Source organism: Hyaena hyaena, unplaced genomic scaffold (assembly GCF_003009895.1).
Source record: "Hyaena hyaena isolate Hyena2069 unplaced genomic scaffold, ASM300989v1 scaffold_237, whole genome shotgun sequence".
In the NCBI taxonomy this organism is placed as follows: domain Eukaryota; kingdom Metazoa; phylum Chordata; class Mammalia; order Carnivora; family Hyaenidae; genus Hyaena; species Hyaena hyaena.
The window spans coordinates 1,307,238-1,335,047 of record NW_024080874.1 but is presented as its reverse complement, the minus strand read 5'-3'; the positions used below and the strand labels follow the sequence as shown (position 1 = coordinate 1,335,047).

General features: G+C 47.6%; 2 protein-coding genes and 1 non-coding gene across 6 annotated transcripts in view; 1 reads left to right on the top strand and 2 right to left on the bottom strand.

The window, feature by feature from the left end:
* Positions 1–9,888, bottom strand: part of MTF1 (metal regulatory transcription factor 1) — a 44,095-nt gene extending 34,207 nt beyond the window's left edge. For both annotated transcript variants that reach the window (XM_039244472.1, XM_039244473.1), the window contains exons 1-2: positions 9,820–9,888; positions 7,723–8,181 (exon numbers count right to left, since the gene is read on the bottom strand). In XM_039244472.1, coding sequence (XP_039100403.1) covers positions 7,723–8,130 — 408 coding nt within the window. In that variant the 5' untranslated portion in view covers positions 8,131–8,181; positions 9,820–9,888. The remainder of the gene's footprint in view (positions 1–7,722; positions 8,182–9,819) is intronic.
* A 1,092-nt stretch (positions 9,889–10,980) lies between these two features.
* INPP5B (inositol polyphosphate-5-phosphatase B) overlaps positions 10,981–27,810 on the bottom strand; it is a 49,722-nt gene continuing 32,892 nt past the window's right edge. For all 3 annotated transcript variants that reach the window (XM_039244452.1, XM_039244453.1, XM_039244455.1), the window contains 14 exons: positions 26,801–26,915; positions 26,318–26,434; positions 25,361–25,548; positions 23,761–23,872; positions 21,656–21,765; positions 20,576–20,711; positions 19,209–19,319; positions 17,909–18,071; positions 16,849–17,084; positions 15,967–16,080; positions 13,990–14,074; positions 13,495–13,622; positions 12,079–12,190; positions 10,981–11,828 (listed from right to left, as the gene is read on the bottom strand). In XM_039244452.1, the coding sequence (XP_039100383.1) occupies positions 11,713–11,828; positions 12,079–12,190; positions 13,495–13,622; positions 13,990–14,074; positions 15,967–16,080; positions 16,849–17,084; positions 17,909–18,071; positions 19,209–19,319; positions 20,576–20,711; positions 21,656–21,765; positions 23,761–23,872; positions 25,361–25,548; positions 26,318–26,434; positions 26,801–26,915 (1,843 nt within the window). In that variant the 3' untranslated portion in view covers positions 10,981–11,712. The remainder of the gene's footprint in view (positions 11,829–12,078; positions 12,191–13,494; positions 13,623–13,989; positions 14,075–15,966; positions 16,081–16,848; positions 17,085–17,908; positions 18,072–19,208; positions 19,320–20,575; positions 20,712–21,655; positions 21,766–23,760; positions 23,873–25,360; positions 25,549–26,317; positions 26,435–26,800; positions 26,916–27,810) is intronic.
* Positions 15,111–15,214, top strand: LOC120239938. Its single transcript, XR_005530542.1, has one exon. It is a non-coding gene; the product is annotated as a U6 spliceosomal RNA (small nuclear RNA).

The window sequence follows — 27,810 nt, the reverse complement described above, 5'->3', positions numbered from 1 at the left end:
CACCACCAGCGTAACAGGAGTCCTTATTCTTTGGCTAGAAGACCCCTCGGTTCATAAAATACATTATGTCATGGGGATGTAGTGTACAGTATGGTGACTAAAGTTAATGGCACCATGTTGTATATCTGAAAGCTGCTAAGAGAGATCTTAAAAGTTCTCATCATTGGGGCGCCTGGGTGGCTCAGTCGGGTGAGTGTCTGACTTTGGCTCAGGCTCAGGTCATGATCTCACAGTCCGTGGTGCTGACAGCGCAGAGCCTGGAGCCTGCTTCAGATTCTGTGTATCCCTCTCTCTGCCCCTCCCCTGCTCACTCTATGTCTCTGTCTCTCAAAATATTATAAAGATATTAAAAAAAGTTCTCATACAAAAAAAACACACAACTACGTGTGGTGACAGATGTTAACTAGATTTCTTGTGATCATTTCACAACATATACAAATACTGAATCATTATGTTGTGCATCTGAAACTAATAAATTGTTACGTGTCAATTACAACTCAATAAAAAGGGTGTTTTTTAATTTTATTTTTAAAAGACTTTATTATTTTTATTTTTTAAATGTTTATTTTGAGAAAGAGAGAAAGAGGGCATGAGTAGGGGAAGGGCAGAGAGAAAGGGAAAGAGAGAATCCCAAACAGGCTCCAAGGTGTCAGCACAGAGCCCGACACAGGATTCAAACTCACAAACTGGGAGATGACGTGAGCCGAGATCAAGATTTGGAAGGTTAACCGACTGAGCCACCCAGGTGCCCCAAAAAAGGTATTTTTTTGAAATGAGCCCTGAGCTTTTCCTGGTGCTCCAAATGCCCACCATGGAAGTAACTTACAGTGGCCAAGTGCGACAGAAGTCAAAGGGGACAGACTACCGGTGATGAGGGCTGGTGTTCACAGAGCCCCGCAGGAGGACTAAAAGCATGTTCTCCCAATCACAAACAGTGGTTCACATTCCGTAGAGACATTAATACAACAGTTCAATGAATCAGGGGTTACTAGGGCTTCTGCAGGCTGTCCTGGAACCCGACCACAATTCATAACCTTGTTTTAAGGAGAGAACGCTTCCCAGAGAGTTCCTAACAGAGGCCATTTCAGCCTCTTCCTAAACCGGAGATTACCTCCAAACCTCCTTGGAGAACCGCGTCGGCCTAAGAGGGATAGAAAGTAAATGAGTGTTGACTGAACCACCACACTGTGCTAAATGTTTTATGCACATACTATTGTATATTTATGTATGAATAAATCTCATTTAATCTTCACAAAATGCAATGGGATATTTTTATTTCGATTTTACAAAAGAGGAAACAGAGCAGCTTGCCCGAGGCCACACAGAATAAAGCAGAACAAAGATGGAACCGAGGACTAAATTATCCCTTCGCACTTCACAGAAGAAACAATTTTAAGAAATGGGCTTGATTTAAATAAGAGAAAAACAGTAAAATTTGGGTTCTTTCTCCAATGTCCTACAAGAGTAAAATGTTAGCCATATCTGATAGGTACAGCTCATATAAAATGTAAATTTGAGAGCTGTTATTCCTGCAGCCCCAAGCTGTAAAGCCAATATGTACACCAAGCCACCTCCGTCCCTCTTCCAGGCCAGTGGGCGTCAGTGACAAAAATGCCAATGGCTGCGGAGAGGTATGTACCCCACTTGCAGGCCAGCAGGCAGGTGCGCATACATGGCTTCTCCTGGTAGTAAACGGAAAAATGCTTCCTGCCTTGGATTCCCACAAACCCCGCACGCACAGCTTCCAGCAGTCTCTGTGCTGGAGTCCAAGCTCTCCAGGGCATGGATTATTTCTCTGACCTTCCTGATATCTGACCAAGGTAGATACTCAATACGTAAAAGCTTGTGGAGAGAGTGAGTGGATCCTTAACACTAGAATTTCAGGCAAAAAAATGGTCCTAGTTCTGAATGGCAATTCCGTGGGAGTTCAGAAGGGAGCCCAGGAAGAAATGTAATCACAGCATGCAAAGACTAAAAGCAAGGAGTTCCCCTCTGAGACCGTCAGCAGCATCGAGGTTTGTCAGAGTGGATCATTCCATTGCCTAAGGGACCCATAATGAGGAATAAGATTGGAACTAGGTCTCCCAAAGTAAAGGACATATTGCAAAACACTAGATTCAAATTTCCTTCTTTTTTTTTTTTTTTTAGTTTATTTATTTGTAGAGAGAAAGAGGGAGAGTGCACATGTGCGAGCAGGGGAGAAGCAGAGAGAGAAAGAGGGAGAGAATCCCAAGCAGGCCCTGTGCCGTCAGCACAGAGCTCCACATGGGCCTCCATCTCCAGAACTGCGAGACCGTGACCTGAGCCGAAATCCGGAGTTGGACACTTAACGTGCTGAGCCACCCAGGTGCCCCTCCCCTTATTTTTATACTTAAAATCAGTCACACTAACAAAAAAACCAAAACTCCTCTTGGAGTGTCACTGACTAATATAGCAAGCAGCCTAATTGACAAAACATCTCTGTAACTGTCCTTCTTGGTAGAAAAGAAAGATCTTTTCCAATCGACGTACCGGAATATTTTGGTGCGTCATGAGGAACACATATGGTATGGCTTTCTTCAGACTTCTTGGCCAACTATTCAGCAGCGAAGTGGCAAGGTCAGCTGGCCACAGGGGGTACGTTAATGTTCACCAGTGTGGTTCGTACAGAGGTAGATGAACAGGTTCTGACAACAGGTTCTCGGGAAGACACAGGTGCAAGAAAGTTTGGGAAACCACGGACTACACAAACCCGGCTGCTCAGAAACCCAGAACAGAAAGGCATGAAAGGAGCAACGCTTTAGAATGCTGATCTTGTGCAGAAGGACATATTCTGACTGGAGATTTCTCAAAACTACCAACAGCTGGATGGTAGTAAGACAGCAAGTATGAGAATGAGATACATGAAATTAGAGTCAGAATGGCCAGTGGCCCTGTGGAAGAAGACAGTATCTGTAGCAAGGTTCTGGTTGGTTTATTTTTACGCAAGACAAGCACGTGGGAGAAAAGTGAAGGAACAGGTAAGCCAACTATATACCTCAGGAAACAATGGAACAATCAGGGGTAAACAGGAAAATCAGGCTAAAATCTGACTCAGAAAACAAGCTGCTTGAGAAGCCAAGAAGACTAGTTATAGGGGCGCCTGGGTGGCTCAGTCAATTAAGCGTCCGACTTCAGCTCAGGTCATGGGTTCATGGGTTTGAGCCCTGCGTCGGGCTCTGTGCTGACAGCTCAGAACCTGGAGCCTGTCTTCAGATTCTGTGTCTCCCACTCTCTCTGACCCTCCCCTGCTCATGTTGTCTCTCTCTCTCTCAAAAATAAATAAAACATTTTTTAAAAAATTTAAAAAGAAGACTGTTTATCAAATGATTTGATTTCTCAAGAGCAATACCTGCACATGGAGATGAAGGAAAAAGACCAAATTAAAAAAAAAGGGGGGGAGGGAAGGAGGGAATACCGAAATCATGAAAAGTATTAACAAACAGTCATAAACATCAGCCTCTTCAGGCCAATTAAATGAATTTAAGTGTCCTCCCCCCCCCCCAATCACTATTAAAGCAAAAGCTAAGGTAAGATGGTGCTTCAGGAAGTCAAGTCCCCTGAATGCCTGCTCATTAAGCAACAATTCTGAAGACTAAAAGCCACTGATTCAGGGTGCCTGGGTGGCTCAGTCGGTTAAGCGTCCGACGTCAGCTCAGGTCATGATCTCACAGCTCGTGGGTTCGAGCCCCACGTCGGGCTCTGTGCTGACAGCCAGCTCAGAGCCTGGAGACTGTTTCAGGCTCTGTATCTCCTTCTCTCTCTGACCCTCCCCTGCTCATGCTATCTCTCTCTCTCTCTCAGAAATAAATAAAACATTAAAAAAAAAAAAAAGCCACTGATTCCTCTTCCTCAATCCCCAACCAACCTCACATCAATTGATTTTTTAAAATTTCTAGAATCCTCCATGTAGGCTTCACAGACAGAATGGAAAGATATGGTGGGATGAAAGTACAGTGAGCTAAATCCATCGTAGACTGAACCAGGTGGTCACAGTCTCCCTGACCTTATCTGCTCAACATGACTATCAAGACCCGCAGACATGAACAGTAAACCAGGCTGCAAGTACAGTCCCCACCTAATAATGGTTCAACTTTACGATGGTGAGAAAACAACATGCACCCAGGAGAAATTGTACTTCAAATTGTGAATCTGGATCTTTTCCCAGGGTAGTGATAGGAGGTAAGGTACTTTCATGTGATGCTGGGCAGCAGCAGGGAGCCCACAGCTCCCAGTCGGCCCTGAGATTACATAGGGGTAAACAACCGATATACTTCTAGTCATTCTGCACCCATACAACCATTCTCTTTGTCACTTTCAGTACAGTATTCGATCAATTACATGAGCTGGTCAACACTTAATTATAAAATTGGCTTTGAGAGGATTCTGCCCCACTGTAGATTACTGTGAGAGTTCTGGACATGTTTAAGACAGGCTAGACTAACCTATGAGGTCGGTAGGTTAGGCGTCTTTGACGCACTATTTTCAACTTAGGATGGGTTTATCAGGACATAACCGTGCCATAAGTCAATGGAGATCTGTGGTGGGAAAGTGACAGCTCATATAAGTGATTGCATAATCATTCCCTCCCTACCATCTCTTCCTTTTCTGCCTAGATCAGCATTTTCCAAAATGTGTTCCACAAAATACAGACCCTAGAAAGAAGACCTGAAAAGGGTTTCCCAGGTTCAAAACATTAGGGGAATTCTGCATTTCCATAGTTATTAGCACATCAATAACTCCGAGAAATTCCATAATAAACAAACCTCTGTCTTGATTCAACGTAATGTTTCCCAAACATTTGTTCTCGAAATGCTTTCACATAGTAATCATTAACTGAGGATGGCCTGCAGTTTAGGCTCTAAGCCATGTTCAAGTTTGCTGTGCTAAAGAAATGATTCACCCCCCAACCCCCCTGCTCCTTGAGCTGCTACTGCCTCATCACTCTTCTTCCTCCAACTACCATAGTAAAAAAAACCCTAAACCAACTTGACACTTCCTTCCTCCGGTTTCTTCACCACCCACTCACTTCTCCATCACTGGAAGCCGGCCTCAGCCCCCAGTGCTCTACCGAAAAACTTCTCAGGGTGTGATCAATGGCACAGACACAGAACCGATGGCTTCTCTTGGGTCCCTCAACCCCTCTGCAGGGTCACATAGAATAGTTACACTTCTTGACACTCACCTTCCACAACACGTATTCCACCCATCTCCTCTTCAACTATGTGCTCCCTGGTTCCTCTTTCTCTTTTTAACCTTGACCTTCTCAGACCAACTCTTACTCCTCCCTTGAGTAAACCGCTCATGCTTTGAACCAAGGCCCATTCATGAATCCTGAGCCATTTCCTCGACTTCAGATCTACATTTCCAATGGGCTTCTCAACTTGTTCGATTTACTTTTCCTCAAGGAGTAAAACATTCACTATACTTCAAACAAACATACCAGTTTCCCCACCAAACCTTCTCCTCTTCCTGTCTTCTTGATTCCTCTGATGGGCTCACCATTCCCAGAAGGTGAGGGGAGCAGCAGAGTCTGACGCTTTCTCCTCAGCCTGACACAGCACTCTGAACGGGCCTCTGTTAAAGTACCTGTGGCGGTGCGCTCTAACTACTTCTTTCCTAGTCTCCCTCATCAGTCACCTGAGGGGCCCGTGAACTAACACAAAGAACTCAACATACCTGGAAAAATGGATAAATCCTTTGAGTCATACCCGATTCATTCTTCAAACACAAGGCCATTACTCTTCACCAGCCTCCAACGAAAACCCAAATCTAAACTACAATCCCTCCTAACTGGGCCATCAAGCTACCACTGCTACCAGGGCAGTATTTCTAAAATGCTACCCTAACCACATCAATCCTTGCCGCAGACACCTTCAACGGTTCCCCACTATTTCCATAATACAGTCCAAAGCCCTTAGCATGTTATCACTGCCTTCCACGTCTGGATCTCTGCTACCTTTCCGTCCTTATTTTCAACTATTCCCTAAGCTCCCTATGTTCTAGTCCAGGGGTTGGCAAACTCCAGCCAGCGAGTAAAATCTAGCCCACTGGCTGTTTTGTAAATAAATTTTTTTTGGAAAAGAGTCAATCAACATTTTGGCCCAGATAATTCTGTGTTGCAGGGGGCTGTCCCGTATATCACAGAATGTCTAACGGGCTCTTTGGCCTCTAATCACTGGATTGCAGTAGCACTTCCTCAGTATGACAACCAAAAACGTCTCCGAACATTGCTAAGTATCTTCTGGGGAGCAAAACTGCCCCCAGTGAAGAATCACTATTCTAGAGGTTTCCAAGTACAAGCTGACAACATGACATTGCTAATAAAATACAGCCTGTACAGCAATTACAGTACAGTGTCCAGATTAAAAGATAAGAGTCACGCAGTCTTCAGTGCTGGCTGCCTCACACTTGGGAGATTGTGCGCAGTTATGAATTTGAAGAAGGCTGGGGATCACTGGAATCCACACAACCCAAGGTGACCAGACTGATGGGAAACCAGCAGGGAAATGTCATAGAGGAATATTTAAGTAAATCGAGGTGTTCAGCCTGTACAAGAGACGATAAAGAGAAATCCATGATGGTCAAGGAAATCCACGATCTGTCCCGGGAGAGGAAGGTTGAACCTGCTGCTGTGCAGGAAGGCAGAACTGGAACCAGTGGGCAGCGGCTCCAGGAAGGTAGGTTTTGGGCTCGATACAAGTCAAAAGCTCTCTATAAATCAGAGCCGGCCAACACACAGATCAGGCTGAGCGGTGTAACTCTGTGCTCTCGTCATTCTGCATGTGTTCAAGCAGACACCCGATGAACTAATGTCAAAGAGGCCGTAGAGAAATTCCTGCGTGAGGGGGAAGGTGGGACAAGACGGTTTCTCTATGGTTGCTTCCAGCTCTGAGATTCTACAGCTAGCCATGGAAAAGCCATATGGCACGAATAATAAAATCCTCCAATTTCAAGACCTTAATTGTAGCCTAAGAGAAAAAAGATCTTGCTAAACGATTTATCCTATGTCTGTTTGGTAACATTTTACATTTAGTCCCTGACACTGCAAATTACCAGGGATCTGTTTTTTTCTAATTGACCTGTAATCAGTTCCTAGATAATGTCTTTCATTACCTTTAACCCAGATCATTCTGCTGATCACAACCAGTACAATCTGTACAATGCTTTACGGTTTTCCAACCATCGTGACACACGTTACCTTACTCACAGTAGCTAAGTATGAGCACAAAAACTTATTTTACATAACCTGCTCTCATTTACTGTCTCTTGCCTGAATTTCTTACCAGAGAAAGTGAGGCCTTGTTATTCATCAAAAATCCACCATGAAAAGAAAGCATATTCCAGCAGATACTCATCTCCCAAATAAATGATTTATACACACCCCAGAGATAAGCCAAATCTAGTTATTTCAGCCTCGGAAACGGTCTTAACTCAACGAAATTTCTATTTGATTGATGACGTGGGGAAGAAAAGTTGAAAAACTATAAATTAGCTTTCTCAAATTTCAATGCAGCTATACAAACCAAAAGTTCCAGAAGGCAGTCACGACAAAACACGAGGCATTTGTATTGCTGACGAGAAAAACCACTGCAAGTCCTCATTCCAGGGACTCCTTTATTCCCCAGCTAAAATGGCCAATGCGAGTTGTGCAAGGACTTTTCTCCAAAGCAAACCTGGGCCCTCACCCACTGCTTTACTTACTTCTTTACGTTTCGTTTCTGGACATTCCGACTGCAGAGTGAGAGTTGCACCTTCGATATTTCTTGGCATGGGCGTGGAACCAGGGTTTATTGTTAAATGAATCTGATCCGGTGAGATAATGTGTTGCACGTAACCCTGGGACATTGCTTCGTGATCTATTAGGTGAAAGCCCTCTTCACCTCCTACTAGAAAAGGCAAGTGTTCTCCACACTGTCCATCGTCATCTTCATCCTCCAAAGTGCCAGGGTCCTGCTCAATCAGAACAGTCGTCCTATCATAAACAGTTCCAGATGAGGAAGGCACCAGTCCGTTTTTATCCACGAACCTGAGCATCTTGTCATCGGAGGTCAGCTCATCTTCCTCTGCCTCAAAGTAGATGATGTTGTCGTCCGGACTGTGTTCCCCCATGGTTCAGTCGTGCTCAGCCCAATTGTGAGAGCTGGAAAGGTAACGACCTATCTGCGAGAGGACAAAGCCAGAATTAGAGCCATACCCTGGGACCTCCTCCGTAACCACGGGGCTCATTCTTCCTCTCACTGGAAGAACAGCCCACAGTAAATGAAAATCATCTTCCTTGGGAATCATACTTTTTAAACTCTGAAACCATCAAGTCATTTTAAAGGAAAACCAATGCCTTAAACACACACACACACACACACACACACACACACACACACTCAAAAGAAATAGGTAGTTCTTAAGACCTTCCAAACATGCCTTACTGCTAAAGTGGAGAAGAGGACAACTGCTTCAAGGCTGACTCGTTATACATCCTAAAGTAAAAAAAAAAACCCATTCAACTATGCCCCAGATTAGACCATGAGGCAGTGTAGTCTACTGTGAAAGCAGGACTGTGGAGGCAAGGCCACCTACCCACAAATTCCAGCTTTGCCACTCAGTACCTGGGTAACTTTTCTGTGCTCCATCTTTCTTATGGATAAAGTGGGACTGGTTAATCCAAGTTCTCTCAAAGTTGTTACACAGAGAAAAAGAGATAATGTTCGTTAACGCACAATGTCTAGTAACAGTAGGGAAAGCAAGTGTGAATTCATTCCCTCCTTCCTAGAGCAGATGTTTCAGCTTCTGGGTGGACTGTCTGATCCCTAGTCAGGCATATCCAATGAAGATCATGATATCTATTTACCTCCTAAAACAACGTGGTGTCCACTAGACCTCTGCTTGTATAGTGTGCTCTCTGCAGTGAGAGAATGGTGACTCTTATTTGTTTCTACTGTCCCCCGCACAACACGATGACACTAGGAGTTCAGAAGATGTCAGTTAAATGAATGAAAGATCTGCAGTTATACTCTCCTGGGAAGACATACTCTCTTGGAAAGAGATGTTCTCTCAGGAAAAATACCAAATTCGAAACCTTTCCTGTTCTGGATTAGTTCTTCCCTCAGCTGCAAACACACGGGTTCTACAAATGTGGGCTTGGCAGTCAGAACGAAATTTAAAAATATTCAGCATATCACTTTTAGTTTTCAGTCTGGCTTTACACTTGATCTTTCTCTTCTGTCCTGGGTTAGAAAGTGAACCTTTACGGAGTGGGGCGGCTAGACCCAGTTACCAGAGACAGGCCAAGGGATCGGATCCGGGAGGAACCCGCCCGACCCCTTGCTCTGGCTTACGCAACCCGGGGTAGATGCACATTTCGCTGTATCTGAGGAGAGATAAGAGCACCGGCGGCCCCTTAGGGCTTCGCCGGCACCATCAGCGCATAAGCGGAGACCCAACTGTCCAGGACAAACAAGACCAGGAGGCTTGAGGGTGGCAGACGAGTAGTACAAACGCTGGCACCCTTCAGAGAAGGCTGGGAGAAGGAACCTGACTGGGAGAGCCCCGAGACGGGGCTACACGGAAAAATCCGAAGACAGGCTGGGGGGGCTCCAAGCCTGGCGAAGAGGGGCAGGGTCCGGGTCTCCATGGAAACAGGGAAGGGGGGCTGGATACCCATCCCCATGGAAACGGAGGAGGGGTGGGGTCCCTACGGTGACCAGAGTGGGGTCTCTACTAGGAAATGCTTCAGGAGGGAGCCTAAGTCCCGCGCCCCCCGGGAAGCCCCGAGCCCAGGCCGCGTCTAGTTTCGCCTTTTACCTCCGCGGCTCCCGGCAACGGCGGCAGCGGCAGCTTCTCCCCTCCCCAGCGGCACCATGATTGCCCCCACCTTCCCCAAACGTCACTTCCGCTTCCGCTTTCCGGAGGAAGGAGGAGATACCGGCCCCGCCTCTCTCTGGCGCTCCTGGTTGGCCTAGGCAGTGTGGGGGCTGAGCTCGAGGCTCCAATTGGCGAGCAGGAGGGGCGGGGCGGGGCGGGGCGCCGTAGAGGCGCCGCAGAACCGTAAGTTCGTCCCGCGAAGCGCGGGCCGCGTCCGCAGCCGCCCGGGAGTCAGGGCGACTGTCATGTGGCGCTACGTGCAAAGGAAAAGGGGTCGAACCGCTCAACCGCTGGTCGAAAGCCCGCCTTGCGCTGGCCGCCCTCACCCTCGCAGCCACTACTGCAACGGGCAGGACCAGGCCATCCGAGTTCTAGCTGGGACGCGCGCAAGGGGAGGCTGCAAGGCTGTGACATTCCCAGCTTCCCCTCTTCACCAATCAAAGGGAGTGTAGCAGCTGGGGTCAGGAAAGGAAGATCGGATCCAAATGGTAGAGCCAAGGAGTACTCCAAGCGCAGCCAGAGGATGGCGCCGCCCTTCGCCTGTCACTCGCGCGCGCCAGACTCCCCACTCCCTTCCTCACGACAGCCCAGGCGGTCTGTACCAACTTTTCGCCCTGCAGACGGCTGCCGGCTTCCACGGGACTCCGGCCCGGGCCGGTCAGCGCCACCTACTGGCCATCCCCTTTCTCTGACCGCTCACGCTGTCATCCTGTTGGCCTGCTTCTCGGCCACATTTTCCACGGCCAAGGAGTTTAGGTGTTCAGTGCCCAAGACGCGATTTTTGCGTGTACCTTCGTTATTCTGTCTCTTTAAAATGCCTGTTAAGTCTGTTCAGAACCTCCCAGCAGTCACTGCCTGTTTTCCCCATAAGCTACTTCTCTAGAATATTCAGGGTGGGACAACTCCCAGAGACTACCTCAGGGTCAAGGGGTTCTGGCCATGCCCGTACATCTCTTGCTTGAATGCCAGGAGTAGTGATTGTTACCCACCAGATGGGCCAGGGGCCAGAGAGTTGCCCGGCCCCTGACCAGCTGCCCGAACGCTTAAGCCACAAAAAAAGTCCAGCTGCCGTCTCTTAAGAGAGAAAAACATACAAACGACCACTGTTAAAAATACATTTATCATTAAAATATATTACACATATGAGAAAGGGGATGCATCATATACAGTTTGGAGGATTTGCTGAGCTGGAAAATCCCATTTGTTTCACCACAGCACCAATTTCTTCAGTACTTTCATTTTCGAGCCACCGTATTGCCCTCAGAGGCCGAGTGCCAGCCCCAGGGTTGCTGAGCCCCACCTGATTAGGAAGCGGGGGGTAGGCTTTGTATGTACATATACATATGTGCCCAGAGTACTGGAAGCATCTGGGGTGGCGGTGGCCTGTTTATCCAGCAGATTCCATTTGCATTCTTGCTGTCCAATTCATTCTCCCTTCAGGACCCCAAAGTCTGTTCAACCATCTGATTATGGGGAGCTCGGCCCACGCTACAGGGAAGGCACTGACAATGCCCTGCAGGCAGGCTGAGTGAGCACAGGAAGTACAGTTATTTAAACATCTTTAAAATTTAAAAAAATAGAGCGAGAGATCTGTGTTAAATAACTAAAGCTGAACACTGACTGTCAGTTTTATTGTGGTGGATGTCCCCAGGTCTTCACGACTCACAGTGGCATGCGTGTGACAGCCACAGTGGGGGGGGGGGTGTAGTCTGGGCTCAGGAAAACAGGCAGCTGCTGCTTTTGCTCCCAAGAACCCTCACATCTTCTGCATCTGAAACAGGTGGAGCTGGTAATTAGCCGCCTCAAGTAAGACAGGAGAGGAGGCAGAGAGGCTCAGGGTGAGTCGCAGAGGAACTGGTGAATAAATTCTTGAGCCTTCTTCTTCTCTGCCATGTCAGGCTTTTGGTGACCAGCTGGATTTCGAAGCAGTAAGCTGCCAAAGATGCTAGCTGCATGAGAAACACAGAAAACGGAACGATTCAGCAAAAGGAGCACTACTTCTTGTGTTGTTGAGTTGGGAGGCGTGGCCCAAAGCGTTACTTTCTGCTTGGAAAACAAAAGCTGTGTGAGGGTGCATGGTGCCCGGAGCTGGAGGATTTTAGTTCCACGGCAGTGGTCTGGAGGCCACCCCCGGGCCCATTTCTGCTAAGGAGTCTCTCGGTTTGCAGAGATGCTCTCCACAGACACTCGGCTGCTTACCTAGAATATTCTCATCCAGATGATTTTTTGCCGATTTTTTCAGTAGTTCTCGCAAAAACGCCATCAAGTAGTTGAAGACATTTTGGTGGAAGGTGGGGAGGGTAGAAATGACCTGAAAGAAGGAGAATTGGGGTTTGTCTTTTCAGTCAGTCGTCTGTCAGGCATCTGCTATATTCCAGGAACTGAGCACATGATCCCAGGACAGGAGAAAGGCTATGCAAAGAAAGCCCTGATCACTTAGCACTTGGCACAAGTGTCAAAAGAGAAGCACGGATCAAGCGCCGTGTGAATTTAGAGGTCAATATTTGAACTATGTGCTCTCAGAAGATGCAGGGGAGGGGCACCTGGGTGGCTTAGTCGGTTAAGCGTCCGACTTTCGCTTAGGTCATGATCTCGCGGTTCGTGGGTTCGGGCCCCGCGTCGGGCTCTGTGCTGACTGCCAGCTCAGAGCCTGGAGCCTGTTTCAGTCTGTGACTCCCTCTCTCTCTGACCCTCCCCTGCTCACGCTGTCTCTCTCTCTCCTAGAAATAAATAAAAAAACATTTAAAAAAAAAAAAAGAAGAAGATGCAGGGGAATAGAAGACATTTTCAGCTGGGTCTTGAAGACAAGACCAGGCCTACAGAGGTGATGACTAGGGCAAGCGTAAAAAAGGCAAGAGAAGGAAAACAGTGAGATAAGGAGAGAGGACACACTGGGAAGTCAATTTTAGCAGGAGCACCACTGTTTGAACAGGTTCTAAGCCGAGAGCGGTCAATCAGGACAGAATTCAATGAGTGCTCCAGCTCTCTGCACATCATCGTTATCAGTTGGGAAGCTCATACAAGAAATATTCCCAAAGAGGTTCTGGTTCAGTGGATGTGGGGTGAGGCTCTGGAACCCGTTTGATTAGCAGGTTTTCTAAATGATTCTGCTACGGCCTGTGAACACGTGTGAACCACTAGGCCAGATCACGAAAAGTCTCGAGTATTTGCTTAAGAAAATCATTAACTGGCAATGGAGAGCCAAGTGCGGTGTTTGACCAACAGTGACATGACGATAGCTTTAGAGCACGTGGTCTGAGGGCGGTGTACCAAACAAATCAGCGGAGGGACCGCCTGAATGCAGGGCTTGGAGCCAAGGCAAGTGCACGGGAATGGAAGACGACGGGTGACAGATCAAGGGAACTGGGCATGTGGGAGGCGAGCAGAGGACGACTCAGAAATGACTCAGGTCTCCGGGTTGAGTCACTGGAATTAAGGGTAAAGCCATTCAAAGAAAAGGGAACATGAGAGGAAGAACAGGTTTGGGAAGAAAAGCTCTGGAGCGGAGTTAGAAGGACACTGCGTTTAAGGCACTGCACCCACTCTGTTCCCTCGGGCCCCAGGGGGCCCTGGGCTGCAGCACGTTTCCGCTGATGCTTTAACGCTTCCCCTCACCTGTTTACTTGCCGTGTAGTTGCCGGAACACTCCAAGCAGCTGTGGTAGGTGCTGTAGCAGATGACAGGCTCTGGCAGGCTCTCCAGGAAAAGCAGCAGGGCTTCAGCCACGGAATGATTGTTGGCGGCTTTTGGCCCATCGTTAAGGAACAGGCGACGCCATACCGTGGTTAGGAAAAGGCCCAGGAATGAGTGCGTCCCTCGAGTGCTGCCTGCCCAGCCAGGCTCTCTGCTCAGAGCTGGGGTGCCAGCCTGACGCGGTGAAGGGGACCAAGCTCTCTTTCAGCTTAGCGGGGCCTTCCTGAGTTCCTGCTATCTCAGTTGCTTAAAGCTGTAACGTCTTCTCTATGCAAACTTTTAGTAAGAAAAATATGATAGCTGAGGACACAAGACCTGATTTTGAGCCTTAAGATACTGTTCTTTCTTTTCTCTCACCTCTTAATCGTAGTCACACAAGGACACACACACATGCACACACGACTGTCTGAAGGATACAGAGGGATTCAATCATTCCAGCGTCCAAACAGTCCCTGATATGCTCAAATTCTGACCGCAGGCCTGGCTGCTGAAACAGATCTTCCTGCAAAAGGAAAGAAAGTCACCGAATCATTATATTCTCAGAAAATCAGCCATGATTTCCTGATCTAGAAATGTGATCACCAGCAAGGTGTCAAAAGGGAGCGAACAGTGTAGTGAGGCCTTTGAGTCACCCTGATAAAGAAGCTGATAAATTTAGGGCTGATGCGGCTAATTCGTCTTGCAGCCCTTCCAAGCATGCTCCCGCAACAGGTCTTTAAAGTGATAAAATGTCTATTATAAAACTATAGGGGGCACCTGGGTGGCTCAGGTGGTTAAGTGTCCGGCCCTTGATTTTGGCCCATGTCATGATCTCACAATTCATGAGATCGAGCCCCACGTTGGGCTCTGCTCTGACAGCACAGAGCCTCCTTGGGATTCTCTCTCCTCTCTCTGATCCTCGCCTGCTCATGCTCTTTCTCTCTCCCTCAAAATAAACATTAAAAAAAAGAACAACAACACTACAAGTATGGCATTCTACACACAGTGATAGAGGAAAACTTAAAGATGTAGCTATGTTTCCTGCAGTGTTATAGAGGGATTAACCAGAAAAAGAAAAACGTGAAGAAAATATATCATTTATAAGATGGAGAAGGTTAAAAAGGCACCTCCCTACCTTGTGAAAACAAGATTATGTCAATAAAGGTATTTCCACGAGTCCTAGCATGCCTTATACTTATTTTATTAAATGACTTAACACCATATAACTGAATGATAATATTCTACGTATTGCTCAAAAGTTACACTTGAATGGAGCTCTACAGAGAAGGTAGATTAGCACAATACTTAAGCATGTGGTTTCTGGGGGTACCTGAGTGGCTCAGTCGGTTAAGTGTCTGACTTGGGCTCAGCTCATGATCTCACAGTTTATGAGTTCAAGCCCTGCACTAGGCTCTCTGCTGGGCTCTCTGCTGTCAGTGCAAAGTCGGCCTTGGATCCTCTGTCCCCCTCTCTTGTCCCTCTCTCCCTGCCGTGTTCACAGTGTTTCTCTCTGTCTCTCTCTCAAAAATAAATAAACAATAAAAAAGAATGTGACTTCTGTGCTCACTTGGGCAGCACATACTCCAAAACTGGAATGATACACACAAGATTAGCATGGCCCCTGCTCAAGAAGGTGACTACTAGAGAGAGATTCCCTGAGTTCAAATCCCAATCCTACTCATTTATCAGCTTTAGGATCTTGACCAAGTTACTTAGCCTCCTGGACCTCTGGTTCTTCACCTAAGAGCCACTGCGAGAACTAAGTGAAGCAATGCTGTGAAACACTTAGAATAGTGTTTGGTACACTGTAAGAATAAATGTAAGGAGCGGGGAGAAGTGAGAAGAGAAAGCCCTAAGAATGTATGTTGTTCCCAAGGGGTAGCGCTGTGATAGACTCTAGTTTGTATTAGTCTCCTCCCTATATGAAGGACTCTGTGAAACTGACCAATCTGATTTCATGCAGCCCAATCACTCTGGAAATCAGGCCTCCTGACTCAAAGCCTGGGGGCTCTATCTGGTCTCCTACCTCAGTTTGGCTCATCAAGTTAGCCCCCCTCCCATTCCTAGAAACTGGCAAGCCTTCCTCATAAGGATGGCAGGCTGACATCCTAAGAAGAATCCAGATGGTTTTCTACTTGGAGGACCCCAGAGACCAGGTCGGGGAAACAGGCTGTGCCTCGAAGGCCATCCTAGGCAAGGCTGCTTCCCTTGAGGGTAATCAAGTGCTGTATGTAACAGCAAGGTCTCATGGGGGTGTGAAACATTAATTTATCCCCCGTTCACACCCTAGAGGAAGAACAGCTTTCCACAGGTTCTTTGGGGTAAAACCTTCTTACGTCAGGAGTTTTTGGAGCTAATGCTCTTTCCCAAGGCAGCCTGGCCTCAGTCAGGTCTGACTGCTTAACCCCCACGTACCTGCTGGACAGCATTTTGGTACAGGTAATCAACCATCATCCAGAGCTCTTTGGGGATCCCCATGGGGTTCTCCAACTGGATCCCATCATCCTCAGTCTGTAGTGGCATCAGAGTCTGAAAAGAAATAAAAAGCAGAGTCCAAAGGCCCACCAATGGGATGTGTGAAGGCTAGCTCTAGGAGAATACCTGACAATGGGGGCAGCGAACCCATGGAGGAAGGGAAGCCTTTCAATCCCCTAAGCAAACACTCCACAGGCAAATGAAGTCAGGGGGGAGAATCAAGGTACAAAGGTGACTTTTGAGAGTGAGGAATGGGTTGTGGCAAGCAGTTTCAATGAATCAGGTGAAATGTACATTGTCTTCTGAAAAACACATTCTGCCAGCAGCATTTCACCATCAGAACCAGGGTGAGAATGTGGTCGGGGAGGATAAGGGCACAGACTTGAGAGTCCAAAAACCTAAATGCAGGGGACAGGTCCACTGTTCACTCACCATGTGACCTGTGACCTATCACTCTCCTTACTGGGCCTCTGTTTTCACCTTATATAATGAAGAGGATAGAAATCAAGAGTCCCTAAATCATAAAAATGCACTGGAATGGGGGAAATGCATATCACCATAAATCTGCTCTAAATTGGTCCCCTTGTCCTCGAATTCTCTCCAGAGGAGCCTTCTGTGTCTCAGAAAATTTAGCTCCCGATGAAGAATGACCAAGTGATGATTGAAACAAAAACAGGAATAAAATCAGAGGCCAGGGAAGCTTCACATCTTGGTATCCATGGCTGAGTTTCTCTAATGAATTATGTATGAAGACAGAGATTATCTTGTTTGACTGGCTCAGCTGCTACAGTTCTAGATAGTTCCCTGTGGCATGTAACTCACCAGCTCTCTAATAGTTTGAAGCGGCAGGTCCGAGATAGGCTCCCTCATGTAGCACAGCGTATGAATGGGAGATCCAAAACAGCTGGGCATGTAGTTCCCAGACACGGACAAAAAATAATCCTTTCCCCTGTCCAAGTGCAAAACCAGAATGTCTTCAATTTTGTCTTCACCTGAGTTGAGCTTTGTAGCCGTGGTCTTATTTACAAATAGCTCCAGTTCGATCTCAATGGCGGAATCTGAAGAATAACATCAAAAGTAATGTTGGCTGGTGAAGGGCCAAGAGGAAAGGGGACAGAGGGGGCAAGGACCAGGCGCAAGGGGCTGGGAAAGGAAATAAGACAAATCAGCCAACCAACAAGTATGTATGTGCTCAGCACTCAGAGGACACATGAACAAGGAGTTTATAGGTCAAGTGGGAATACGAAAACAAACAAAAACATGTGCAAGAGGCCACTGCTATGAAATTCAAGGAGCACAGCTCAAGTTAGGATTATTAATACAATTGAAGGCATGGATCAAGGCACTTGCCCTGGGCCAGGTCAGAAGAAGACACTCGATCCAGCAGAAAATATAATGCGAATATCAGCCTGCGAACTGTCCACAAAACAGGCTCAATCCCTCTGCCACACAGCACGACACAGAGTGCAAAGGAGCAGTCAGGGGAAAGACATGAATGGTACATTCCAGGGGCAAATATAATTTCTGGATTACCACCCCATTATCTTTCCCTACAAGAGCAGACGCTGGGAGCTGATTACAGTGAGGCAGACAGTGAAAATGGGTCCTTCGACAACAGCACCTGCTTCCCAGAGGTCTTCTGTCTTCTCTTTCTGTGAAATTATGGAACACACAGATGGCTGAGAAAGGTTTTCAAGCTGAACTCCTGCCCTTGACTGTTTTCCTATCTTATTCATGGATGGTTCACATCCACAGGGCTTGTAGAAGTTTCAATCAGACAACAAAACACTCAGGAACAAAAAAGCTTATTTTAGGAAAACAGGCAGGCAGGGTAGAGTGTTCCCCAAACCAGAAACCGGGAAGCTGGGAACGGAGGCCTCACCTGGCAGGAGGAAGCCTCTGCTGGGGTTGGCATTCAGCCACTGCTTGCAGTAGGACTCTTCGTCAGGCTTGTTAATGAACTCAAACTGACAGGGCACTTGTCCATTATGAATTGTAAAGGACTGTACTTGCAACTGCATGTACTTCACATTCTGAAAACAGAACTGGGGGCAAGACCAGGACCCATCAGGCCACTGTCCTCTTCTCAGCAACCTGCCCAGCCACCCCAACCAGGCAACCTTTGCCCTTTCTGAAAGAAAATGAAGGACTGCCTCTTTTGAATCACATTTCTGCTTTAGGCATCTACCAGGGAGGCCACAGCTCCACTAAAGGCCAGTTGGATGTTTTACCCAGGAACGCAAGAACTTCGTGTTGCTTTATAAATAGATTTCCTAAAGGAATCAAAGTTCAAATCTTCTATATCCGAAGACCATTTCCAAAATACCCTTTACAAAGTACACCCCCAAACGTGAAGACTAAGCACATCTTTCCAAGTAGTTGGACATCTAGGGCATTAAAAATACCCTCACCCTGGGGCGCCTGGGTGGCTTAGTCGGTTAAGCGTCCGACCACCGCTCAGGTCATGATCTCGCGGTTTGTGGGTTCGAGCCCCGCGTCGGGCTCTGTGCTGACTGCCAGCTCAGAGCCTGGAGCCTGTTTCAGTCTGTGACTCCCTCTCTCTCTGACCCTCCCCTGCTCACGCTGTCTCTCTCTTTGTCTCCTAGAAATAAATAAAACATTAAAAAAAAAAAAAATACCCTCACCCTAAATCGCCATTTGGTTGGCTTCTTGGTATTGTCCATTCCAAATGATCTAGGCTGTAGCTCTTCCATGAAAAACCTTCAGCCCTAACTTGACTTCCTCCACTGCCCATCCCTTTTCTACACTGCCTTGCCTCCCACCAACACGTGTGTACCCAAGCAATTCAGACTCAATTTAATCTCAGTCAGAGCAAAATATCAGGAGGAAGAAAATCCCCCTGCGAGAATACCTACCCAGTTACACTAAAATCAAACACAACACCTTTTGGCTCATCTATGTCATCGTTTAGTTCATGAATGGCCCATGTATGGGTGAAACATATGAGCCACAAAGGTGAAAGGCTTCTGATGTAGACGATCAGGAGATGAACATCATCTAAACCAACCCCTCCTCTCAACCAACATCAGCAGCCTCGCTTTCACTAGCGGCAGCCCATCAGCCAAGAAGACTGGAGCCCAGTGGTCGGATAGGTGCCTCCTAGAATTCCGAGCCCTTGCAGGTGAGACTTAAGTTCTATGAATAGAACATGCCCTTCCTACCTCTCGCTTGGAAAGGGACACAGAAGGAATGTTGGCATTTTCCATCTTATCCAGGGAACGCACAATCTCCTCCAGAGTCTTGCGGTAACGTTCTTCGTTGACCACCTTCACCTGAGAGGGAGACATCAGAGCCCGAGTTGCCTTCTGCCCATTTCCTCCTTTTCAGTAAAGAAGACACACACAATATTGGGAAAGAGCAGTTGAGAGCCGCACAGAAAGTGAGGACTAAATAGATTTAATTAATCAACAAAGAATCCAATTAACAATAGTCTCAGAAGGGTCCTTCAGAGGCTGAAGTTGTGGTAAAGCCAACCGCTTCCTGATTAGCAGAGAGAAGACGCTGGAGCGTAAGCTTGGATGGGAGCCCTGCCAGGTCGTAGGCCTGGGGCAGAAAGATGCTTTGTTGCTGTCAACAGGCCTGCAGCGAGAAACTTCTCTAGGGTCTGATTTAACGTGGCATTTCTGAAGCTTTTGTAACCTGTGCTCCAGCAGCTAAGATTTTGCCAGGCTTTCCCTTCCAAATAGTGAATTATGAACACAATTTTTGTCACTTTCCAATAATAAAACTTTATGATATCTGTTAGGCTTTTTTCAAGCCACCCACACGCTCACGGATTCTGATATGCCTCTACCTAAACCCTCAAAAATTGGTAAAATGAAGAAACAGAAGTCACGGAAGAGATAATAAAGAGATGTTCAATCTCACTGGCAATCAAGGAAATGTAATCTATAATAATGACGTATCTTCTTCTTTTGGCCCATTGGGTTGGCAGAAATTTCAGACTGATAAAATTCAGTATTAGCCAGGATGTGGGAAATAAGCTCCTACAGGGTCAGCAGAAGTGGGAGGAGGAGGAAGATCTACCTTTAGAGACATAGAAAAATCTAAGACATAGTCAGTAGGGAAAAAAATGTTCTCTCAGGACAATACGCATAAGGTGATCTCTTTTACAAAAAGAAAAAACATCCTCTATGTTGTACATAGAATACTGACACATTTGTAAATGCATAGAAAAAGGCCTAGAAAGACACAGTCCATTAAAAAGAAAAAAACAAAGAGGAACGTCCATGTATGGAGAAATACATAGGAGAAATTACCAAAATAATTATGAATTGGATTTAAATTAAAACACTGTTTTCAATTTTTTTTTTAATTTTTAAGTATTCTCTACACCCAGCATAGGGTTCGAACTCACAGCCCCAAAATCGAGTCACGTGCTCTACAGGCTGAGCCAGCCAGGCGCCCCTAAAAACATTTAAAAGCTTTTACACACTCAGGTGGGGAGGAGGAGACCAAAACGACAAAAGCAGTGATGAGAACCAGTTCCCTACAGAGTGATTACAACGGGGGTCAGCTGCCCACCTACCCCAATGTCAAACACTGAGCTGACAGGCTTGTGGTCACTGGTCTTCAGGGCCATGTGACTCTGGTAACTCAGCTGAGTGATGTTCTTCCCTTTCCAGAGGACGCGGTCACACCAGGCGGGAGCACGACACTTCTCACTGAAATGCAAAGGCTGCGCTGGGGGCCCACACAGGCACATCAGTGCCCAGCGCCTGGCCGGCACCCTGGCTCGGCTGGGGAGACAGGACAGGGCCTTCACATGCATGTGCATGCAGGCTTGGGGATCCGAGAAGGCGCAGCGCTTCGGGCCCATCCGAGGATAGTATGTACCCTGTGGGTGTCACCCAAAACAGCTGCGAGGGCTCCAAGCCAAACACAGTGCAGAATGATTCTCTGCTCTTTACCCTCCTATGGGGACGAGATGAAAAAGGCAATCTGGAAGTAGGTACTCTGTGGTCCTTAAAAGACGGTGGTTTAAACTGGCTCTGAATTCCTTCCACCTAGGTTAGAATCCTGGCGCTACACTTGCCCATTTGGGAGTCTCTTTATTTCTGATCTCTTTTTTTTTTTTAAGGTTTTTATTTTTAAGTAATCTCTACACCCACCGTGGGGCTTGAACTCACAACCTCAAGATGAAGAGTTGCATGCTCCAGGTGCCCCTTGAGAGGCTCTTGGATTTGTGTATGCCTCCATTCCCCAATCTAAGAATTGAGGATAATAAATCACACCTACCTCCCCTGGCTGTTGGGAAAATTAAATGAGGTCACAGAAGTGTATGACATAATGTGAGGCATGCCATAAGCACTAAGAAAAAGGATAAACTCCTATGTAGTGACAAGTGCAAGCTAAGCTGCTTAGAATCATCCTCTCACCCTAAGCATAACTGAAAAGTAAAGTATTGTGGAACAAAGCCTAAGACTGTCTAAAAGAAAACATGTGGGAAGGCAGGGCTGCTAGATGAGCAGATACTAAGGGAAAATGTTTAACCAGAGCATAAAATGCAGAGAAGTCATAGGACTCCTATCTCCTTCTCTAGGTCCACAGGGGCAAGGGCTTCCCGAAATTTCTGGATTTCCATTTGCGCCCCTCTACCCCCACCTACCTGGTGTCCCAGTCGTCGGAGCCAGTATCATACTTATACGTGGGCTGGAATGTGAGCTCGCCTTCAATGAAGCCTTCAAAGACTGCCTTGGCAGTGACCTGAGTTTTCAGCTGTAAAAAGGGGGGCAAGGGGAAAAAACAACAACAACAACAAAACAAACAAAAAAAAACCCTCAAAATAAAAAAGTGAAACCTTGAATTAGCAGAGGAAAGGGCTTTAATCTGGAAGTCAGCCCTAACCCAAAGGGAAAGGCCCATGAGAAAGTTATTCTGTAAGATTCTGAGAACGAAATCCTAGGAAGGGGAGCAAACTGACCATTCTTTTGCCTGCTGTACAGTTTTGAAGGCTCTTTTCTAATAGTGTAACTGCATTGAAGGGGCCTGAGTACCATCTTGCTGAGCTGTCCCTAAGAGGGTCAGGTACCAACAGACATAGAGCTTTTCCTTCCAAGTATCAGACATTTCGTCTGCATAACACAGTTGTTCCCGCTGTACACGGAAAGAGAACTACATGGAAAAGGGTCTGGAAAGATACAATCCAAAAGGCAAAGGGAACTTTCATGTATGTAGAAAGCGATAGAAGTATACCAAAACAAGTAGGAATTAAATTTAAATTTAAACGGTTCTCCAAAGCAGTTTACCAAATGTGGATTGGTATGGAGTTATGTGAATTGGGGAAAGTTCTGTGCCTTGGTTTCCCCACCTGCGAATTCTGGATCGGTAATAGAGTCTGCCTGCCGGCACTCTTGGAAAGAACTGTCAGCTTAGAATAGTGCCTGGTGCATCCTGGGAATAGCCAGCATTCCTCCGGCTGCGCTCATTTTAGGCGCTCCTTCCAGAGCACTCTCTCAGCGAAATGAACAATCACAGGTGCTCCTGTCTCCTCCCCAGGGGCCCAAGCCTGGCCTGGCGTGCGCTGGTGAAGAACTGTCAGCTAGCACTGGACACAGGGGGTCAACTATTCAGGGGACTATAGTTGCCAAATTCCCCCAAAATAGGAATGCCTAAAAAAAAAAAAACTATTACAGAAAAGTCCACAGAAATAATAAAAATGTAGACAGTAATGTAAGACTGAGTCTTAAATCAGTATGTATAGACCTTAAAACCATCTGGAAAGCAGAGAATACACCAAATAGGTACTGTTACTTGATGAAAGACCAGAAAAGAAGGCAAAAGGAGGGGAGTATGACACCATCCGGGAAACCAGAATGCCTCACTCCAGAATACAGATGCAATAAACAGGTATAGAGCAGACTGGCTTAATGCCGAAATAAGAATAAAAGAAAAAAATATATAAGGAAAGGAAAGGAACTGGAGAGAAAAATGGCTGAAGAGGAGATGATTCCATAAAAGACACAACAAAATTGAGATTTTTTTCCCCCTCTGACTGATGTGAACAAGGGGACAAAAAGGTTCACAGAAAGACTGAGACTGGTGACAATAAGAACGTGGCTACAGACTAAAAAGAAAAGGGACTTGAACCTTCTGAACAAGCACCTGAGTGGTTCTGAAACCTACAGGGACAAGTGGCCTCAAGGAAGCCAGTGAGACACACATGTCTCTTGTCCCGTGAGATGGCTCAGGCTCTGAGCAAGAAATGCTGACCCAAACCACGGTGGAGAATAGCAGGTTCCAGAACCGGCTCCTGGCGGGGGTGAAGAAAGCTGCTCTGGAGAAAGAGCTATCGTGTACACTGGACAAGCCTGGTTGAGGATCAGGAGGGGGCAGGGGGGGCTCACTCGGAAAAGAATTTAACAAATCATCTTAAACATGCCAAGGATCCCTATGAGAAGCTTGGCACCCTTTTAGCCCCCTCTTGAACAAATGCCTGAACAAGCAAGCACCAGGGAAAGGGGGAGTGGGGGAGAGAGGCTGAGAACATACACACTCCTGCCCCCAAGGGGCATGAGGCGCCTCGAGGGAAGAGCTGATGGGGAGGCAGCCATGGACGAGGGAACGTGGATGGGAAGAGAAATGACTGGCCATCAGCTCCTCAGGGAAGCCTGCCCAGCGGAGGAAGAAGAGGCCGAGGGTTGGGAAGCCAGGCCTTCTCGTGCCCTCACAGCGGCGGGACAGCCGCCTAGGAGGGTGGGGGGCCGTGTGTACCTGATCATGCGCGTACAGCTTTTTGAAGGCCTTCTCTTCGATGAGCTTTTTCACTGTTTCCACATCCAGCTCTTCTATCCTGTAGTTGAGGTCCCCCAGCCACAAGACCACACTGTGAGGACAGAGCACAAGGTCATGGCTTAGGCGGGACTTCCTCCATCCTCGCCAGTGTGCTTCTGACAGAAGGCCCCTGAGGCTCGGCTTCTTGGGAGCTGGGAAGGGAGGGACTCAGCTGTTGGGGAAATCTTTTCCTTGCCACTCCATTTCACGCCACGGCTAACGTGCTGCTGGCTCCGGGGCCTTGCTCCAGATTCATGAGCAATGGTCTTGAGTTGTCCTGGACTACTTTACTCTCATATAATTGAAAAGACAGTCTAATCAGGTCTAAAAGCAAGACCACCATTCACCTCATTCCTGGGAAGACGCGCCAAAGATCAAATATTGGGTGGCACATAAACTGCTCAGGGACCCCAAACCAGATGATGCCATCGGGTCGCCTCTGTGCACATCACAGTCCACAAGACACACTCTCCGCCTTTGTTTCTAGAGCTGAGTTCCTCTGAAACAAAGCTCAACCTTCACGGGGGAGTCTGAGTTTAACCCCCACTATCTTCGGTTGGCTCTTTGTGCAAAGCGTGACAGGTGTTTTATTCCACCCGCTGCTTTGGGAGAAGGCTAGCCGAGCATTCCCGATGACCGTGCACATCCCATCAAGTCCGCTACTGCTCTATCTGAAGCCAGCAGCCAGGAACTGGAGAGCGCAGAGCAGCAGACACACACCACAATGAATGCATCCACAGGCTCACGGCAGACAGACTGACATGCAAGCTGCCACCTCCCCAACTAGGGTGCTGGAGGATCGGCAGAATGGAAGACACACTCCCTGCTGGGGTCCCCGGAGAAGAAAAGCCATCCTGTCAGCTTCCAGAAGGCCAGTGAGCTCAAGACAGTGCCACCACCACAGCAGGCGGGATGAGAGGCTTGAATCGGGGTGCTTCCTGGCAGACATCGTGCCCCCAGTGGCTTCTTCCTTTTTCTAAAAGAAGTGGCACAAGCTTCAAGTGTTACTGTAAAGCCCGGGATCCTAATATGCCTCGAATTCGGACATACAGGAAGTTTTAGAGATAAAGGGAACAAAGATCAGCACGAGATTGTCCAAGCAGCTGTGACTACAACTTTGTAATGCTGAATCAAGAGGTTCAAGACTAAGGGAAGGCGGACTACCGCGGTCTGGTCTCCATCACATACGCTTCTGGAAAGGACAGACAGATAGAATCTTAAAACATGCTTCTAAAACCTGGGCTTGAGGAGCTTGCTCTTTGGTTGCTTCCCGCATGATGTTTATTGAGGCAGACCTGCATTATAATAAATCTACACTTTCTAGGGACCAATGACGCAGGACAAAGGTTTCGGAGGTCTGCCAGATGGGGAGCTGGGAAACTGAACACCTCAGGGGACTTAAACCGCTTGTAAGCGAGTGCTGGCTGGAGCTCCCGCTCGGGCTGTGGGAGGCCTCCCCTCTCACTCCCGATGAAACAGGGGGGCCCCGGCTCTGCACAGCAGGAGCGGTGAACTGCTTGGGTTCCACGCCCAGACTCACTCGTGCTTGCTGATGGTGAGAGGGGGGAGGCCTGGGTCAGCCTGACAGAACTGCATTCGAGAACAGATGTCTTTATAGTCCTGGTTCCTCCGCTCACACTCCTCCGTGTGCGCCGCCAGGTGAGAGTTCACGACACAGATGCTGGTGTTGTGGAGCTGGAACCTGATGGCCACTCCTCCTTTGTTACCCTACGAGAAAGAGCCCCACAGAGTCCGAGTCACAACCTCATCGGGTCAGTCACTCCCACCTGCACACGTTCAAAATCAGTCCTCTTCAGAATAACCCTGACAGGGAAATGTAGCAGTGTTACTGTCTGTATTTTGACAGGTAAGAAGACGAACCCAAGAGTCACTGGCTAGAGTGACCAGGCAGTCGGTGGCGAAGCGGAGTCCACTTTTCACAAAGTCACAGGCAAACCCCACGCTTGCCCTTCTCCGCAGGAAGCCAAGCTCTTGCGGCAGAGCCTAAAGCTGGGACTGTAGGAGCCTCAAGACAAGGAAACTGCAAACCTGTTATCGGCATTCTCTTTTTTTGAGAGAGAGACAGAGAGAATCTCTCTCTCGAGAGGTCTGACCCAATGAACCGTTAAGATCATGACCTGAGCTGAAACCAAGAGTTGGGCGTTTAACTGACTGAGTCGCCCAGGCGCCCCCAGTGTTCTTTATCTTGGTTTCCCAACAGAGTCTCTGTAACAGATTTCATGGGTGAAGTGGGCAGACCAGCTAAAGGCTCTAGTGTGGAGTGGACACAGGGATACGTGCTAATGGGGCAAGGCAGCCAGCAGTTCGCTAAAATCCGACTTCTGAGTAGCCCGCTGCATCCAGCCGTGCTTGAGCGCCCCGTTCATCCTGCCAAACAGGCACCGGCGTGCGTGCAGTCACGGTAGCAGGAGAGGCAGTGTCAAAACCCTAGGGGTCAAGGCCACTGGTGTGCCGAGCATAGCAAGCGAAACCTCACCATCCTCCCCATGATTCCTGTCCCCACGGTTTCCGCTTCCACCTCAGAGATGTGCGCCGCATGTTCCTGCTTGACATACAACAGCAGCATAATCCCAACCAGTCGGATGAGCTTCACCTGGACAATAGAGCCAAACACTCAGGTCACAGCATGAAACAGCGTTGAAAACGGAAATTAATGTCCCAGAGGAAAAGCAGTCTCGAAGCTGGCTCCGGAGGCCAACATGTCTCCTTTTTCAGAACAGGACACGGGATAATCACCTTTCAGCTCACTGAACATGCTATGTGATACCGTGGACAGCCTCCCGGGGCCAAGACCTGCGTCATTCCTACCCAAAGCGCCTCTTCCGGAGGACTTGGAACTGAAATAATCAGGACTGGCTTATGATAAGCCAGGACTTTTACTTCACAGGAAAAGTCAAGAACGGTCTTAGAATTTCCCTGCATGGCAACATAAAATGAAAGGTCACTGACCCCCTCTTACCTTTGCGTACTTGGCTCCTGGATGAAGACCTTCTGATACAGCTTTAAACCACTCTTCTTCCTTCGGGGTATCGTGGAAGAAAAAGGCTTCCTTACTCAGGTCAAGCTCCTGGAACCTGTTATAAGCAGCAAGTAGTCAGACAGAGAAAGGTCACGGGCGAAACAACATCTCCTCAGGTTGGTGTAGATGCGTGTGTCCTAGCTCTCCAGCTAAACCGCAGGGCCCTCAAGAGGGGAGAAAAATGAACACTTGGAGCCAAGGGACTAAATGCTAAGGAACCAACAGTACTTTCAGCCATTTTCTCTCCATAACCAGCCGGTGAAGCAGCTGGAAGCATCTCCATTTCACACCCGAGCCCACTAGTTCACACAACCACCAAATGGCAAACTGAGGGCCACACCTAGGTCTATATAAATTCCAAATTCTAGGCCCTTCCCAGTTTACATACAGGCTTCTTTGCTGCCCCAACCTATCCATAGTGCCCAGGGCAGTGGTAAGAAAATAGAAAAATGGAGGGGGGAAAAAAAAGACTGATGGGGCTTTTTAAAAGCTACCCTTCCTTCCTTGCCAAAAGATATCTTTGCTTTATGACCAACAAAGTGCTATTTTTTAACATTTTATTTATTTTTGAGAGAGAGATAGAGATAGCATGAGCAGGGGAGGGTCAGAGAGAGAGGGAGACACAGACTCCAAAGACAGGCTCCAGGCTCTGAACTAGCTGTCAGCACAGAGCCCGACGCAGGGCTCGAACCCACGAACTGTGAGATCATGACCTGAGCTAAAGTCAGACGTTTAACCGACTGAGCCACCTAGGCACCCCAAAGTGTTGAATGTCTAAATGATGAAAGTCAGTTCAAGGTGTAGTGATTTTAATAGGAGAGTTACCCTAACAATTAAATAATAGCATTTTGGGGCGCCTGGGTGGCTCAGTTGGTTAAGCGTCTAAATTCAGCTCAGGTCATGATCTCATGGTTTGTGAGTTTGAGCCCCGCATTGGGCTCTGTGCTAAT